Source organism: Thalassophryne amazonica, chromosome 14, assembly GCF_902500255.1.
Source record: "Thalassophryne amazonica chromosome 14, fThaAma1.1, whole genome shotgun sequence".
NCBI lineage: Eukaryota > Metazoa > Chordata > Actinopteri > Batrachoidiformes > Batrachoididae > Thalassophryne > Thalassophryne amazonica.
The window spans coordinates 3,628,549-3,642,007 of record NC_047116.1 but is presented as its reverse complement, the minus strand read 5'-3'; the positions used below and the strand labels follow the sequence as shown (position 1 = coordinate 3,642,007).

At 45.3% G+C, this 13,459-nt stretch overlaps 1 protein-coding gene across 1 annotated transcript in view; it reads left to right on the top strand.

Annotated features, from left to right (window-relative positions):
- Window positions 1–13,087, top strand: part of LOC117525277 (titin-like) — a 363,294-nt gene extending 350,207 nt beyond the window's left edge. The window contains 4 exon segments of the mRNA XM_034187118.1: window positions 2,614–3,219; window positions 3,374–8,418; window positions 8,753–8,888; window positions 11,800–13,087. Coding sequence (XP_034043009.1) covers window positions 2,614–3,219; window positions 3,374–8,418; window positions 8,753–8,888; window positions 11,800–12,062 — 6,050 coding nt within the window. The 3' untranslated portion in view covers window positions 12,063–13,087.
- The last annotated feature ends 372 nt before the right edge of the window (window positions 13,088–13,459 follow it).

The window sequence follows — 13,459 nt, the reverse complement described above, 5'->3', positions numbered from 1 at the left end:
CCTCTCACGGCAGGTGCCGGCCAAATTCCAGGTGACACGCACAAACATCTAACACTGCTCACATGGCACTTAGAAAATGTGTGGCCAGTCACACTCTTGGCACGACAGCAGACTGCAGACAACCACTGTCGTACTGCTGTGAAATTTGTCCTAAGTTCCCCATGAGTGTGACTTTGCAAACACACACACTGACACGTGGGTGTGTGCGCTCCACTCACGGGAGGCATGGCTTCCAACAGAAGCAGCTGTGGTGATCTGTCATTCTGGACATTCCAGCTACACAACACCTACTGTGTTTGGACAGTTATGGACTAACAACTGTCCACTGTGAGGCGCGTGTGTCTGATTGTTGTATTTACGTGGACGTAAATAAAAACATATATCGCCGTGGTGGCGACAAGATGCAGCAAGCGAGCGCGCACACGAAGCGGAGACTGACAGCCCCCCCAGGTTGAAACTGACCGTCAGATCAGAACATGCAGCGGGCGATCTGACCATCACGTCACCCACGTGAGCTCTGTTCCACATGACACGGTGTCTGTGCTGCGGCGCGCCATCCACAAGACACGTGGGTTGGCCAGAACACGCGCGCTGCCGACTGGACGCACTGGACCAGTAGATGTGGACATGATCAGAGCACACTGCTTCTCATTCATGTAATTTCATGACTGTATGACTGTGACCATGGGTCATCACCAGAGGAACAGACGGATCATATTTGCACTGCTCGCTTGACAAATGTGGTGTTTTTATATGGTATGTGATTTTAATTTTTTTTTGTAATACTTCCATGTCCTTCCTGCTCAGTGTCCTCAGTAGCTCAGTGGTAAAGTCTCTGGCTGGGAATTAGAGGTTTTGAAAGGCGCGAGTTCACATCCCGGGTGGTATGTTTTTTTCTTTCTTTTTTTTATATTATTCCTCATAAGCGGCGCAATGTGATCCCACAGGTACCAGCTGGTTTTTATTTTTTATTTATTCCACATAAGCGGTGCGATGTGGTGCACCTGGCAAGTTCCTGCTCGACGGACACCGACGCGTGCACAAACCCAGTGAGAGAGTTCGTGCATGCCTACCTGTTGGCGCGATGTTTCGTGCAGTAATTTCAAACTGTTTCACACCGTTTCCTGTCCAAACTTCACACTATGTGTGAAGGGGCCATTAGTTTGGCCTCTCGCCTGAAACCAATTTGCCGAGGGAGACCCTGCCAGGAGCACAAAGGCCCCAGAAAACACACCTCTCAGGTTCATAGCGGCACACAAACCTCTCCACCATGATAAGGAATAAATAAATAAAAACTTTTATTTATTATACCCCCCCCCCCCTTTTTTTTTATTCTTGCTGTTAACAATATGTTATAGTTGTAGTGGACTTGTTCCTGTCCCATTTCAGTTATGTGTTGGTTGTATTGTTTCAATGTTCATAAAGCAATAAAAAAAAGTGAATTACCAAAAAATAATAAATAAATGATAAATGGACTGCATTTATATCGCGCTTTTCCATCTGCATCAGACGCTCAAAGTGCTTTACAATAATGCCCACATTCACCCGGATGTCAGGCTGCTGCCATACAAGGTGCTTACTGCACACTGGGAGCAACTAGGGGATTAAGGACCTTGGACCCTTAGTGATTTTCCGGTCAGGCTGGGATTTGAACCGAGGATCTTTTGGTCTCAAGCCCAATGCTTTAACCACTAGACCATCACCTCCCCTTTATAAATACAGAAATAAAATAGAAGATTGATGCCCAAAAAAGAACAGAAACACTGATGTCCAAAAAAACTAAAAAAGACTTGCATCCAAAAAAGAAAGACTCATGTAAAATAAATCAATAAATAAGAAAAAAACAGATGTCCAAAATAAGATAAATAAATAAGAAAGATGGATATTCAAAAACAAAAGACAGACTGAAAAAGGACTGATGTCCAAAAATAAGTAAAAGAAATATTCATGAAAAAATAAATCAATAAATAAAAAAGAAAAGAATGACTCGATAGATGTAGAATGACTAGATAGATGTACAAAAAAAAACAAAAAACCCTGAAATAACTCATTTTGGCTTTATCTTAAATTAGTTTGAATTTGAAACACACAAAAACAGAAATCAGAAGTGCAAATACAAACAAGAGGTGCTGTTTTAGTGCATTAATGTCAAATTCAGGGAAACGTTCAGCAAATACTCATCAGACCAGAAAAAAGAGTAAAGGTCAAACATTTGACTTCTGATAGCAAAGGCAAGTTTCCTCGACTGTGATTTTTTTAATCCTTGTTGCACTTTGTTAAAGTGGTCGGCTGGCCGTGCGCCCCTCCACACGCCCCATGTCACAGTCGCTTTTAGTCCTGCAAACACTTTCGCTGTGCTCTCATTTCTGCACAATTTCACGCAGCAGAATCTTACATTTGGACTTTTTCTGTCAAAGAAATCCTTAATTTTATGTGAAAATAAGTATGTAAACACCACTTCACATTTTTACCATGACAGATTTGCTTTTAATTAATTTGTAATTTCAGATAATTTGTCATTTAATGGTCCAAAAAAAACAGTGCAAAAAGAGATACACTGGTACATAAGACCTAAAATCACTTTTTAAACTTCCTGTTTGTGCCTTTCAACAGACAAACCGTCACCACCTCTGTCACCAGTTGTCTCTGGAATTACTAAAGACTCTTGCGTGGTTTCCTGGAAACCTCCACTCAGCGACGGCGGCTCCAAGATCAAGAGTTATTACCTCGAGAAGAAGCAGAAGGTTAAGAAGGAATGGAGCGACTGGACTCCGGTGACCACAGACGACATCAAGCAGACGGTGTTCTCTGTCAAGCATCTGACCGAGGGCGTCCAGTACGTGTTCCATGTGAAATGCGAGAACCTCGGAGGACAGAGCGACTACAGCGAGGAGTCCGCTCTCATCATCCCAGCAACAGCAGCTGTGGAGGTTCGTGCACCAGCCTTCAAAGAGGAGCTGAGGAACATGAGTGTGAAGTACAAGAGCAACGCCACCCTCATCTGCAAGATCAGCGGGCAGCCCAAACCTGTCATTAAGTGGTTCAGACGAGGAAAGGAGATCATCTCTGATGGACAGAAGATCAAAATCCAAGAGTTCAAAGGAGGTTATCACCAGCTGGTGGTCATCGAGGCTGATGAGGACGACTCCACCGTCTACCAGATCAGGGCCACCAATCAGGGAGGCTCCATCTGTGCTACAGTGTCTTTGGATGTTGAAAGTAAGTTTTTATTCCACTGGACAGTCTCAGTAATATACATATTTATGTATATATATTCCATTTTTGCAACGTAGCAGTCAATGTTTTTGAATTAAAATTTGCAGTGATATTTGATGTAAGTGAAGTATTACATAAACCACTTTTTTGTTTCTAGTTCCTGCCATGCTCCACCTGTCCAAGAGCCTGAAAGACAAGGAAGCCATTCCTGCACTGCGTGGAGAAGTGGTCAACATCAAGATTCCTTTTAGTGGCAAACCAGATCCTGTTATCACCTGGCAGAAAGGTCAAGATCTCATTGACAGTAATGGCCATTACCAGGTTATCGTCACCAGATCGTTCACTTCATTGGTATTCCCTAACGGAGTAGACAAGAAGGACGCTGGTTTCTACATCGTTTGTGCCAAGAACAGATTTGGCATTGACCAGCAGACAGTTGAGCTGGATGTGGCCGATGTGCCTGATTCTCCACGTGGTGTCAAAGCCAGTGACATCTCCAGAGACTCAGTGGCACTGAATTGGGTTGCCCCAGCAAATGATGGTGGAAGCAGACTTATCAGCTACATCATTGAGAAGTCCCCCACAACTGCTGAAAGGTGGGAGCGTGTTGCTCAGTCCCGAGACACCCGCTACACTGTTACCAATCTGTTTGGAGGAACCAGTTATCAGTTCAGGGTCATTGCTGAGAGCAAATTTGGACAGAGTAGACCATCTGAGACCAGTGGACCCGTCATGACCAAAGAGGACAAATCCAGAGTCCTGCTCTATGATAGGGAGGTTGATGATACTGGTCATGTGCCCAAAGACAAGGCTCAACACTCCGAAGCCAAGAATCTCTACGATAAATATGCAATTGCAGAAGAGTTGGGCAGAGGTCAGTTTGGCATTGTCCACCGCTGTGTTGACATCAGCTCTGAGAAGACCTATATGGCTAAATTTTTCAAAGTGAGAGGTGCTGACCAAGCAGTCGTCAAGAAGGAAATTGCAACCCTGAATCTTGCCAAACACACTAACTTCCTCCTCCTCCATCAGTCATTTGACAGCCCAGAGGAGCTTGTGATGATATATGATTTTATCTCTGGGGTCGACATCTTTGAGCGCCTCAACACAGCAGACTTTGTGCTTAATGAGCGTGAGATCATTAATTATATCAGGCAGGTCTGCTCACCTTTGGCATTCCTGCACGCTCACAGTTATGGCCACTTTGATATTAGACCTGAGAACATAATATATACAACTAGAACCAGCTCTAATGTGAAGATTATTGAGCTGGGCCAATCTAGACACCTGACTCCTGGAGAACAAATCAAGGTTCAGTATACCACTGCAGAGTATGCTGCGCCTGAGATCCATCAGTGTGACATGGTTAGCACCGTCACCGACATGTGGTCTGTAGGTGTCCTTGCTTATGTGCTGCTCAGTGGCTTTAATCCATTCACAGCTGAAACCAACCAACAGATGATTGACAACATCTCCACTGCAGCCTACAGCTATGATGACGAAGTCTTCAAGCAGGTCAGTGTTGAGTCATTAGACTTCACAGACCGCTTAATGACCAAGGAACGCAAGCATCGTATGACTGCTGCTGAGGCTTTGGCGCATCCTTGGCTGGCCAAACCTGCAGAGGAGATCAGCACAAGAGCAATCCACATGGGCAGGCATAAGAGATACTATCAGACTATGGCGAAGAAAGAATGGAGCACTCTCGTCTCTGCAGCCCGTGTGGCGAGTGGTGGCTGTATCAGGTCCCAACGTGGAGTCTTTGTCGCCAAAGTGAAGATTGCTCCTTTTGAACATGGACCTATTGGAGGCCAGATTAGACATGCAGTTGCGAATGAAGGAGACGATGTGAAATTCACCTGCACCATTGAGAACTATGATAGCAGCACCGAAGTCACGTGGTACTGTGGTGTCAGGCAGCTTGAGGCAGGTGACAGATATGAGATTGAATATGAGGATGGCCTGGCTACAATCACCATCAGGAAGGTTACAAGAGCAGATGACGGCACTTACAGGTGCAAAGTCGTGAATGAGTACGGTGAAGATAGTGTCTATGCAGAGTTGTTTATCAACGGCGTCAGATCTTACCGTGACTTCTTCACAGCCCGTGTGGTGAGGAAAACCAAGCGCAGAGTCGATACTGCCCGATTACTTCAGAAGCCACCAGAGTTCATCCTTCCTCTTGTTAACCATACAGCATACATTGGTGAAGATGTGCGCTTCAGTGTCACCATCACTGTTCACCCTGAGCCTCGTGTGATCTGGCACAAGTCTGGGCAGAAGCTCATCCCTGGATTTGATGACAAGAAATACACCTTCATCAGTGACACAGGTCTCCATCAACTGATAATACATAAGGTTGAAGATGAGGATGACGCTGAGTACAGTGTTGTAGCCAGGAATAGGTACGGTGATGACAGCTGCAAGGCTCGTCTTACTGTTGTTCCTCGACCTAAACCAGCAGACCTCACCCTGAGGCCGATGTTTAAACGACTGCTTGCCAATGTTGAATGCAAGGAGAGCCAGAATGTACGCTTTGAAATTAGAGTATCTGGCCACCCTACACTGAAGTGGGAGAAGGATGGCACACCTTTAGCCTTTGGCCCATCTATTGAGGTTGTCCATGAGGGCCTGGACTATTTCATCCTCCATGTAAGAGACACTCTTCCTGAAGACTCTGGTGTGTACAGAGTTACCGCCACCAACTCTGCTGGGTCTGCCAGTTGTCAAGCTACCCTGAGAGTAGAGCGTGTCACTCATGTAAAGAAGGAATATGAGCCCACTGAAAAGGAGAAGGCAAAACTGGCTGGAAAGGAAAAATTAGACAAAAAAGTGAGACTGTCCCAGATTTTATCAGGAACGGTTGTCATGCCTCTACCACCAGTAGCAGTGGAAGCAGTCAGGGAAGCAGCAACTATGTTCAAACCTGCTTTGACCACTAAGAAGAGTGAGAAAACTGAGATTGAGATACAAAAGGAGCTACAGGAGAAGAAGAAGCGGGCAGATGAAAAGAGGCTGCGTATGCCCTATGTGGTCCCCACTCCTCGTGTCATTAATCCAGCCGTCCTTGAGGAGGATGTGGAAATAAAACACTTCACGCCATTTTCTGACATGAAATGGTACAAGAAGCTGCGGGATCAGTATGAATTCCCTGAGCCCATGGATAAAATAAAACAGAAGAGAATGAAGCGAATCCGCCTTTCCAGGTGGGAACAGTTTTATGAGGTGCCTATTAGGATCAAGGAACACTACAAGCCTAAGTGGCGCATCTCATCCATGACTGTGGATGACTTGGAGACGGTCAGGCCTGCACGGCGCCGCACTCCTTCCCCTGAGATGGAGACCTACCACAGAATCAGGAGGAGGTCTCTGGGCGACTTGTCAGATGAGGAATTGCTGCTACCTGTGGATGAGTACCTGTCCATAAAGAGAACTGAGGAGGAGAGGCTTCGACTGGAGGAAGAGTTGGAGCTCGGCTACTCTGCTTCTCCACCTCGTATCAGCCCTGTTTGCTTTGAGCTTTCTGCCCTGCGTCGCTCTTCACCAAGAAAGGTCTACAGTGATGATGAAGAGGGAGAAGAGATCTATAGGTACGACTCCTACCGAATTCCATCTAAATACGAGGCTGGTCCAAGTTTTGTTGAACTTCGCCAGCGTCACGACAGGGTCACATACCAGGCTCCCACACAGAAACACAGGTTACACAAAGACAGAGAAGATCAGGAGCTTCTGCGCCCACACACGACCACTCAGAGAATTGCTTCATATAAGAGTGAACTGAAGCGCATCGAGTTTGAGGAGAAAACCCGATCCACGAAGAAGGAAACTGTCACAGTCTCCAAAGTTTCAGACAGTGCTGAATCAGAGCACCTGATGTCTTTTACCACAGAATATATTCCTAAACCAATCAAGAAGCTCCCACCACTGGAGCTTGAGAGACCTCATATACCAGAAAAGGCTGTAAAGGCAGAACCGGCGCTTCCTAAAGTTGACTTTTCATCTCGGTATGAGGAGAGGAAGCATGCTTTGCGAGCAGAAAGAAGGTCAGTGGAGACGAAGGTGGAAGTGGTAACCCAGGCACCTTTCAGCCTCGACCACCCCCCACGTATCACCGTCAGGATGCGATCTCATCGTGTGCCCTATGGCTCCAACACAAAGTTCACTCTGAATGTGCAAGCCAAACCAGACCCTGAGGTCAAATGGTTCCATAATGGAAAAGAAATTCAGAAGAGCAGCAAGTACCACATGAGCAACATCAGTGGCGTTCTGACTCTGCAGATAAGTAACTGTGTTACTGAAGATGCTGGGACCTACCGTGTGGTCTGCACAAATGCCAAAGGAGAAACATCTGACTACGCAACACTGGACATAGTCAGAGACGAATATGCTGCTTTTTCTTCAATCCGCAAAGATGAGGAACCTCCATCTTCTCATCTGCCAGAGATGACTACAACAGAGGTTTATCACGTCTCTTCCTCTAAAACAACAGTAAAGGAAACTGTAAGTAAAACAGTGAAAGAAACTGTCACTGTTGCTGAGAAACCAGCAGAGAGGCCTGGACATCCTGCTAAGATTGTGACCAAACCGCAGTCCCTGACTGTCAGAGAAGGAGACCTTGCCAGATTTGAATGCAATGTTGATGGTGAACCAGCACCTTCCATCACCTGGCTTCATGAAGGATCCGTGCTTGGTTCTTCTGTCCGTCACCACATTGTATCTACTCAGTACAACTCCACCTTCGAGATCTCTGCTGTTGAGCTGTCAGATGAAGGCAACTACACTCTGCTGGTGGAAAATGCTTCAGGCAAACAAGAAGCCCATTTCACACTCACCATTCAGAGAATTCAGACCAAAGAGAAAGTAGTTGCACATGCCAGAGTCATCTCTGCAGAAGCCAAGTCCCCTGAGCCAGTCAAATCTCCACAGAGAGTCAAGTCGCCTGAGCCAGTCAAGTCCCCCCACAGAGTGAAGTCACCAACTTCACCAAAGTCTCCAACTCCAAAATCTCCAACTCCAAAATCTTCAACTCCATCTCTGATGGAACAGACTGCTTTTCCAATCAAACCAACACTGCCTGGAAAAACGCCGCCTTCGCCTGTTGGGTTAGGTGACATCAATGCTGCATCTGACTCTGAAGTCCAGCTCTCAGTGAAGACGACTGAGGAGCCAGAGCCTGCAGAGTCATGTATCAGGAATGAGAAGGTAACTTCAGTTATTCTGCTAATCCTTTAAAGGGGAGGGGCGTTCATTAGAGGAGATACAGTGGCCGTGGCTCCACACAGCCATCCTTGTAATGTGGAAACATTTATGACATTTCCTGCTTGTGTGGTGGTTTATGGATCCATCACAAAATTTAAGGTTTTCTATCCCAGGGTTAGTCCAAGTGTTATGAAAATCCCTTATTTTTGAGTGTTCTTTTAACTAACCAAAAACGTAACCCTAATTATATAATGAACCTAAATATGAACCTGATTGTATCTGGAGAAATAATTAATACAACGGCTGCTTCACTGGAATATCTTTGTGTGATTGACAGGCTGTGTCTCAGGATGGAAAACATGAAGTCTTTGAGAAGTCTTGGTCTACACATCTCGGGCTCTTTAACAGTGGAACAGACAAGTGCATGACAGCTGACAGCGCGGCGCCGCTGACCCACACAGCCTCCATCCAGGGTAAGACAACACTGTGCTAAAACTAGTTTACATGAGGGTTTGGTGATGTCCACTGGATCATGATGTCTGTCAGACAGGAAAACGCCTCATGATGTCTGAGATTGTTTTTTTGTGTGTCCTTGGCATGACGATTGGTTGCTGAGTTGCACCAGGCTGCTCTTACCCCCCCGGACACACTCAGCTCGAGCTTGCTCGGACTCCCTGTCTTAGTTTTCCTTGACATTTGGCCCGCGATCTCCCGGCACACCTCCGGCACAGCTCAGCCATTTCACACACAAATAAAGACTTAACTAATTTTCACACTTTGTGTCTGATGCTCCTCAGAGTACATACTCATCAGTGCTCAGTTTTTTTTTTGTTTTTTTTTTGGGGGGGGGGGGGGGGGAATCCCCCCACCCTGATCTCTCACTGTCTGCCATTATCCTTGTCAGAGGTGATGCCTTGAGATCCAGAGATGTCTGAGAAGTGCGTATGTAGTCATGCGGTCGCTGGACAGAGGTGTTTGGTGATGCTGATATTTTACAGGAGAACAAAGGTCCAAGTCTTAGGGTCCCGGTGCTTCCTGTCTTACTGTCTGGTTGTGAGACCTGGACACTAACCACTGGATGTCTTTGGTACCAGGTCTCTGTGGGCTATCCTTGTTTACCACTGGATTGACTTTGCATCAAAGGAGCAGTTACTTAGTGAGACTCGGATGAGGAGGATTACTGACATTGTGAGGGAACATTAGCGTCAGCATGTTGGCCATGTGGTGTGTTTTTCTGAACTTGATCCAGTGCGTAGGTGCCTCAGTGTTGAGGACACCAGTGGCTGGAGAAGGCCAAGGACCCGCCCACGCTTCACCTGGTGGCAGCAGATAGATGGCTACTTTAGAGAAGTGGGGATGGACCAGTTGTCTGCCTGGCTGGCTGCCGTCCATAACCCAAGCTGGTTCCATCATGTTGTGGATGTGGTGAAGTACAGCACCAGCATGTGCTACTTATTCTGGTTATGCTACTTGTCTGTGTCTTTGGACAAGCCACTTCATCTGCATCACTTCAGTCCACCCAGCTCTAAATGGACACCACCCGTGGCTGAAGAAGTGAGCCTGCATTGGACTGGTGTCCTGTCCAGGGGGACCAGCTTATTCCCTGATTGTCCTGTACAGGCTTGTCCTGTACAGGCCTGAGGGCCAGTACAGGACATACGTCTACTACTACTTCTAATATGAGCAAAGCGCCACACAGTGGCTCACTCATGGTACACTGAGTCCCAAACAGGAAGTGCCAAATTTTGAGTCCACATTGAAACAGGAAATGTCAAATGTTGAACACTTCCTGCAAGACAGGAGATCTCATGGGATCTCATGGGAATTCTGTGGCAAGTTGAGACTGAAACAGGAAGTGCCAAATTTTGAGTCCACATTGAAACAGGAAATGTCAAATGTGTTTAACTTTGGAAAGGTTTTTTTTTTTTATAATTTCCCCCTTGTTTTGATCTGTTTTTAAATTAACCTGTTCTTTGGTATGTTGTTTTTGCTGTTCCTCTGTAAGGTTTCTGTGTAACTTTTTGTTTGTTTCATTAAATAATAAAAAAAAAAAAATGTTGAACACTTCCTGGTATGACAATAAACGAGATCTCATGGGATCTCACAGGAATTCAATGGCAAGTTGAGACTGAAACAGGAAGTGCCAAATTTTGAGTCCACATTGAAACAGGAAATGTCAAATGTGTTTAACTTTGGAAAGGTTTTTTTTTTATAATTCCCCCCTTGTTTTGATCTGTTTTTTAAATTAACCTGTTCTTTGGTATGTTGTTTTTGCTGTTCCTCTGTAAGGTTTCTGTGTAACTTTTTGTTTGTTTCATTAAATAATTAAAAAAAAATGTTGAACACTTCCTGGTATGACAATAAACGAGATCTCATGGGATCTCACAGGAATTCAATGGCAAGTTGAGACTGAAACAGGAAGTGCCAAATTTTGAGCACATGATGAAACAGGAAATGTCAAATGTTGAACACTTCTTGGTATGGGTGTAGCTGGGTTGCACTGGACTCCCCTGAAATCTGATTGGACACCCCAGGTGCCACCCGGATGATTGACATGTCACGGCACCGCATGTCTGGTTGAAAAGAGCCATTTTGAAATCAGTGACACATATTGACTGCTATGTCCCTCCTGTACAATAGTTGGCACTGTGTTCCACAAAAAAGTTCTAATCCACCTTTGTAGAAGAAGAAAAATGTTTGCAATTTGAAGCTGAACACATCATCTGAAACATGGACTCCTAGTTATATTGGTGAGTAAATGGCTGTTTTCTAATTTCTAAAACTATCTTCCTTAAACTCAAACTAATACCAAATCTCTACAACTTGGTATAAATTTTATTAAAAATATAAAATACAGCTTCCTGATGGAGTGGTGTAGAGGAGGTTTTTCTTAAAAAGAAGACCTGAAAGTTCAGCTAATTTGGCCATATTGTGCAGCCCGACTGTGAAGTAGCTGAAAAGTTAGAATCTGAATTTACATCTCCTTTTAAAAAATGCTTAAAGTGGCAGGGGGTTAAAGAGAGCTGTAGTTCGGGAGTCTGGGGACCGGTGGATTTCCTGCATGTTGTTGGTGCTAGTCCCTGCTGAGACGTCAGTCATACCCATTTTGACAGTGGACACTTTGCCAGTTTACAGCCAGAAGACATTCAAACTGTATGTATTTTTTAAATTTCAGCCATGTTAAAAGTCTAGAATTTACTGCCCCCTACTGGCTGTTTAGAGAACATAGAAACGGGTTGTTATCTGCACCTGTAGAAGATATGAATCACTCATTCAGTCATTTTTGATGAATGCCGTGATAATTTGAGGAAAACAAAGCGGACGGGGCACCGCCCAGCAGCCTAAACCACGATCTCTGACTCTGGTTCCTCTCTGCATCTAAAGGTTCTCCAAGCATGGAAGCTCTCCCCATCAGCACAGGGAGCTCCACCACGGTGAAGTCATTCCCTGTAAACCCCACCCTGCCTGTACAGGAGGTCTCGTCCTGCAGGAACCTCCACCCCGGGCATCAGTGGCACCACGTGGGGATCCGTGCTGACCGCACCGCCATCTCAGCTGTGAAGGAGGACCACGTTGGAGCGTACACCCGACGCCTGCCCAGTCAGCCCGGCTCTGGTTTTGTTCATTGTGACATCCGATCCATGTAAAAAAAAAAAAAAGTAAAAACATGGGAAAGTAAATTTCTGTCCCCACATCCCTCATCCAGGATCTTTGTATTTAGTGAATTAGCAACAATAATCTACTTGATAAACGTCTGAATTTCTGTTCTTGTAAATATGAAATATTTTTGTACCAAACTTGACATTTAATTTATGCCAAACTAGACTAAAGTCTGAAGTTGTTATAAGCCATATTGGACAATTCTGACTTTAGGATTTTTGAACCACTTTTCTGTGACATGTACATAATGTATATAGCCGAATTTAACGGTTATGGGAAATGTATGCGTTGTTATTTATGACGATGATATGAACTAAAGTTAATGTGGTTTAACAGGAGAAAGTTCCACGAGGAACGAATACCCTGTCAAAGTGCGAAACTAAACTCTGTGCCTCAACGTCACGTTGAAGTCTAAGATTGCCTCGGCAGGTAGAGAGTCTCCCGGCCGACGTTCTCATGATGATCGTGGACACACTTTAATAGGAACTGTAGCGTGAGCATAAGGCGCCACGTGCTGTTTGCACCTACCCTCCTGTAAGCAGCACGGCGCCGCCTTGTGTTCAAACGGCTGCATTAAACCGCCTTTTTGACGACAAGCTCCGAGCACGAGCGGCCTGCGCTCTGAACTTTTATGTAATTCTTTTTTTTTTTTTTTAAATGAGCGTTGTTTCTGGCACAGGACGGCTTTGTTGGCTTTGTTTAAAGAACTAAAACATCCCAAAAGTCAGCGGCAGCTCTTCTGTGCAGAAGCAGCGCCGGCTCTCGGAGGATAGCGAGCTGACGTGTTTGAGTGTGAGTGCTTTTAGCTTTTAGCCGTGTCACCTCGTCTGTAGTCGGGGTTTCAGCAAGCTGATGAACCACAGCGATACCATCATCTGTGAGACAAAACAAAGCATTTAGCGTTAATGTTTTATCCTACATTTTGTTTTAATTGATCTGTTGATGTAGAGCGATATTCATCCTCCTTGAGTTTTGTGCATTAATGATTTAATAAAGCATGAGTTCAGCGTGACTGAGCCGCTGCCTCCGTCTGGTCATTGGTCTCTGCTCTGCGTCCTCATCATCTTAATCACCACCTCCTGAACTTACAAGATGTTTCACCTTGATTCTCCATCTCCAATTAGTTCATTAGCGCTTTTCCATCCACATCAGATGCTCAAAGCACTTTACAATAATGCGTCACATTCACCTCGATGTCAGGCTGCTGTCATACAAGGCGCTCACTACACACCGGGAGCAATAGGGGATTAAGGACCTTGCCCAAGGGCCCTTAGTGATTTTCCAGTCAGGATGGGATTTGAACTGAGGATCTTCTGGTCTCAAACCCAACACATTAACCACTAGACATCACCTCCCCTAACAGCTCCGCCCCGTTCTTCAAGTG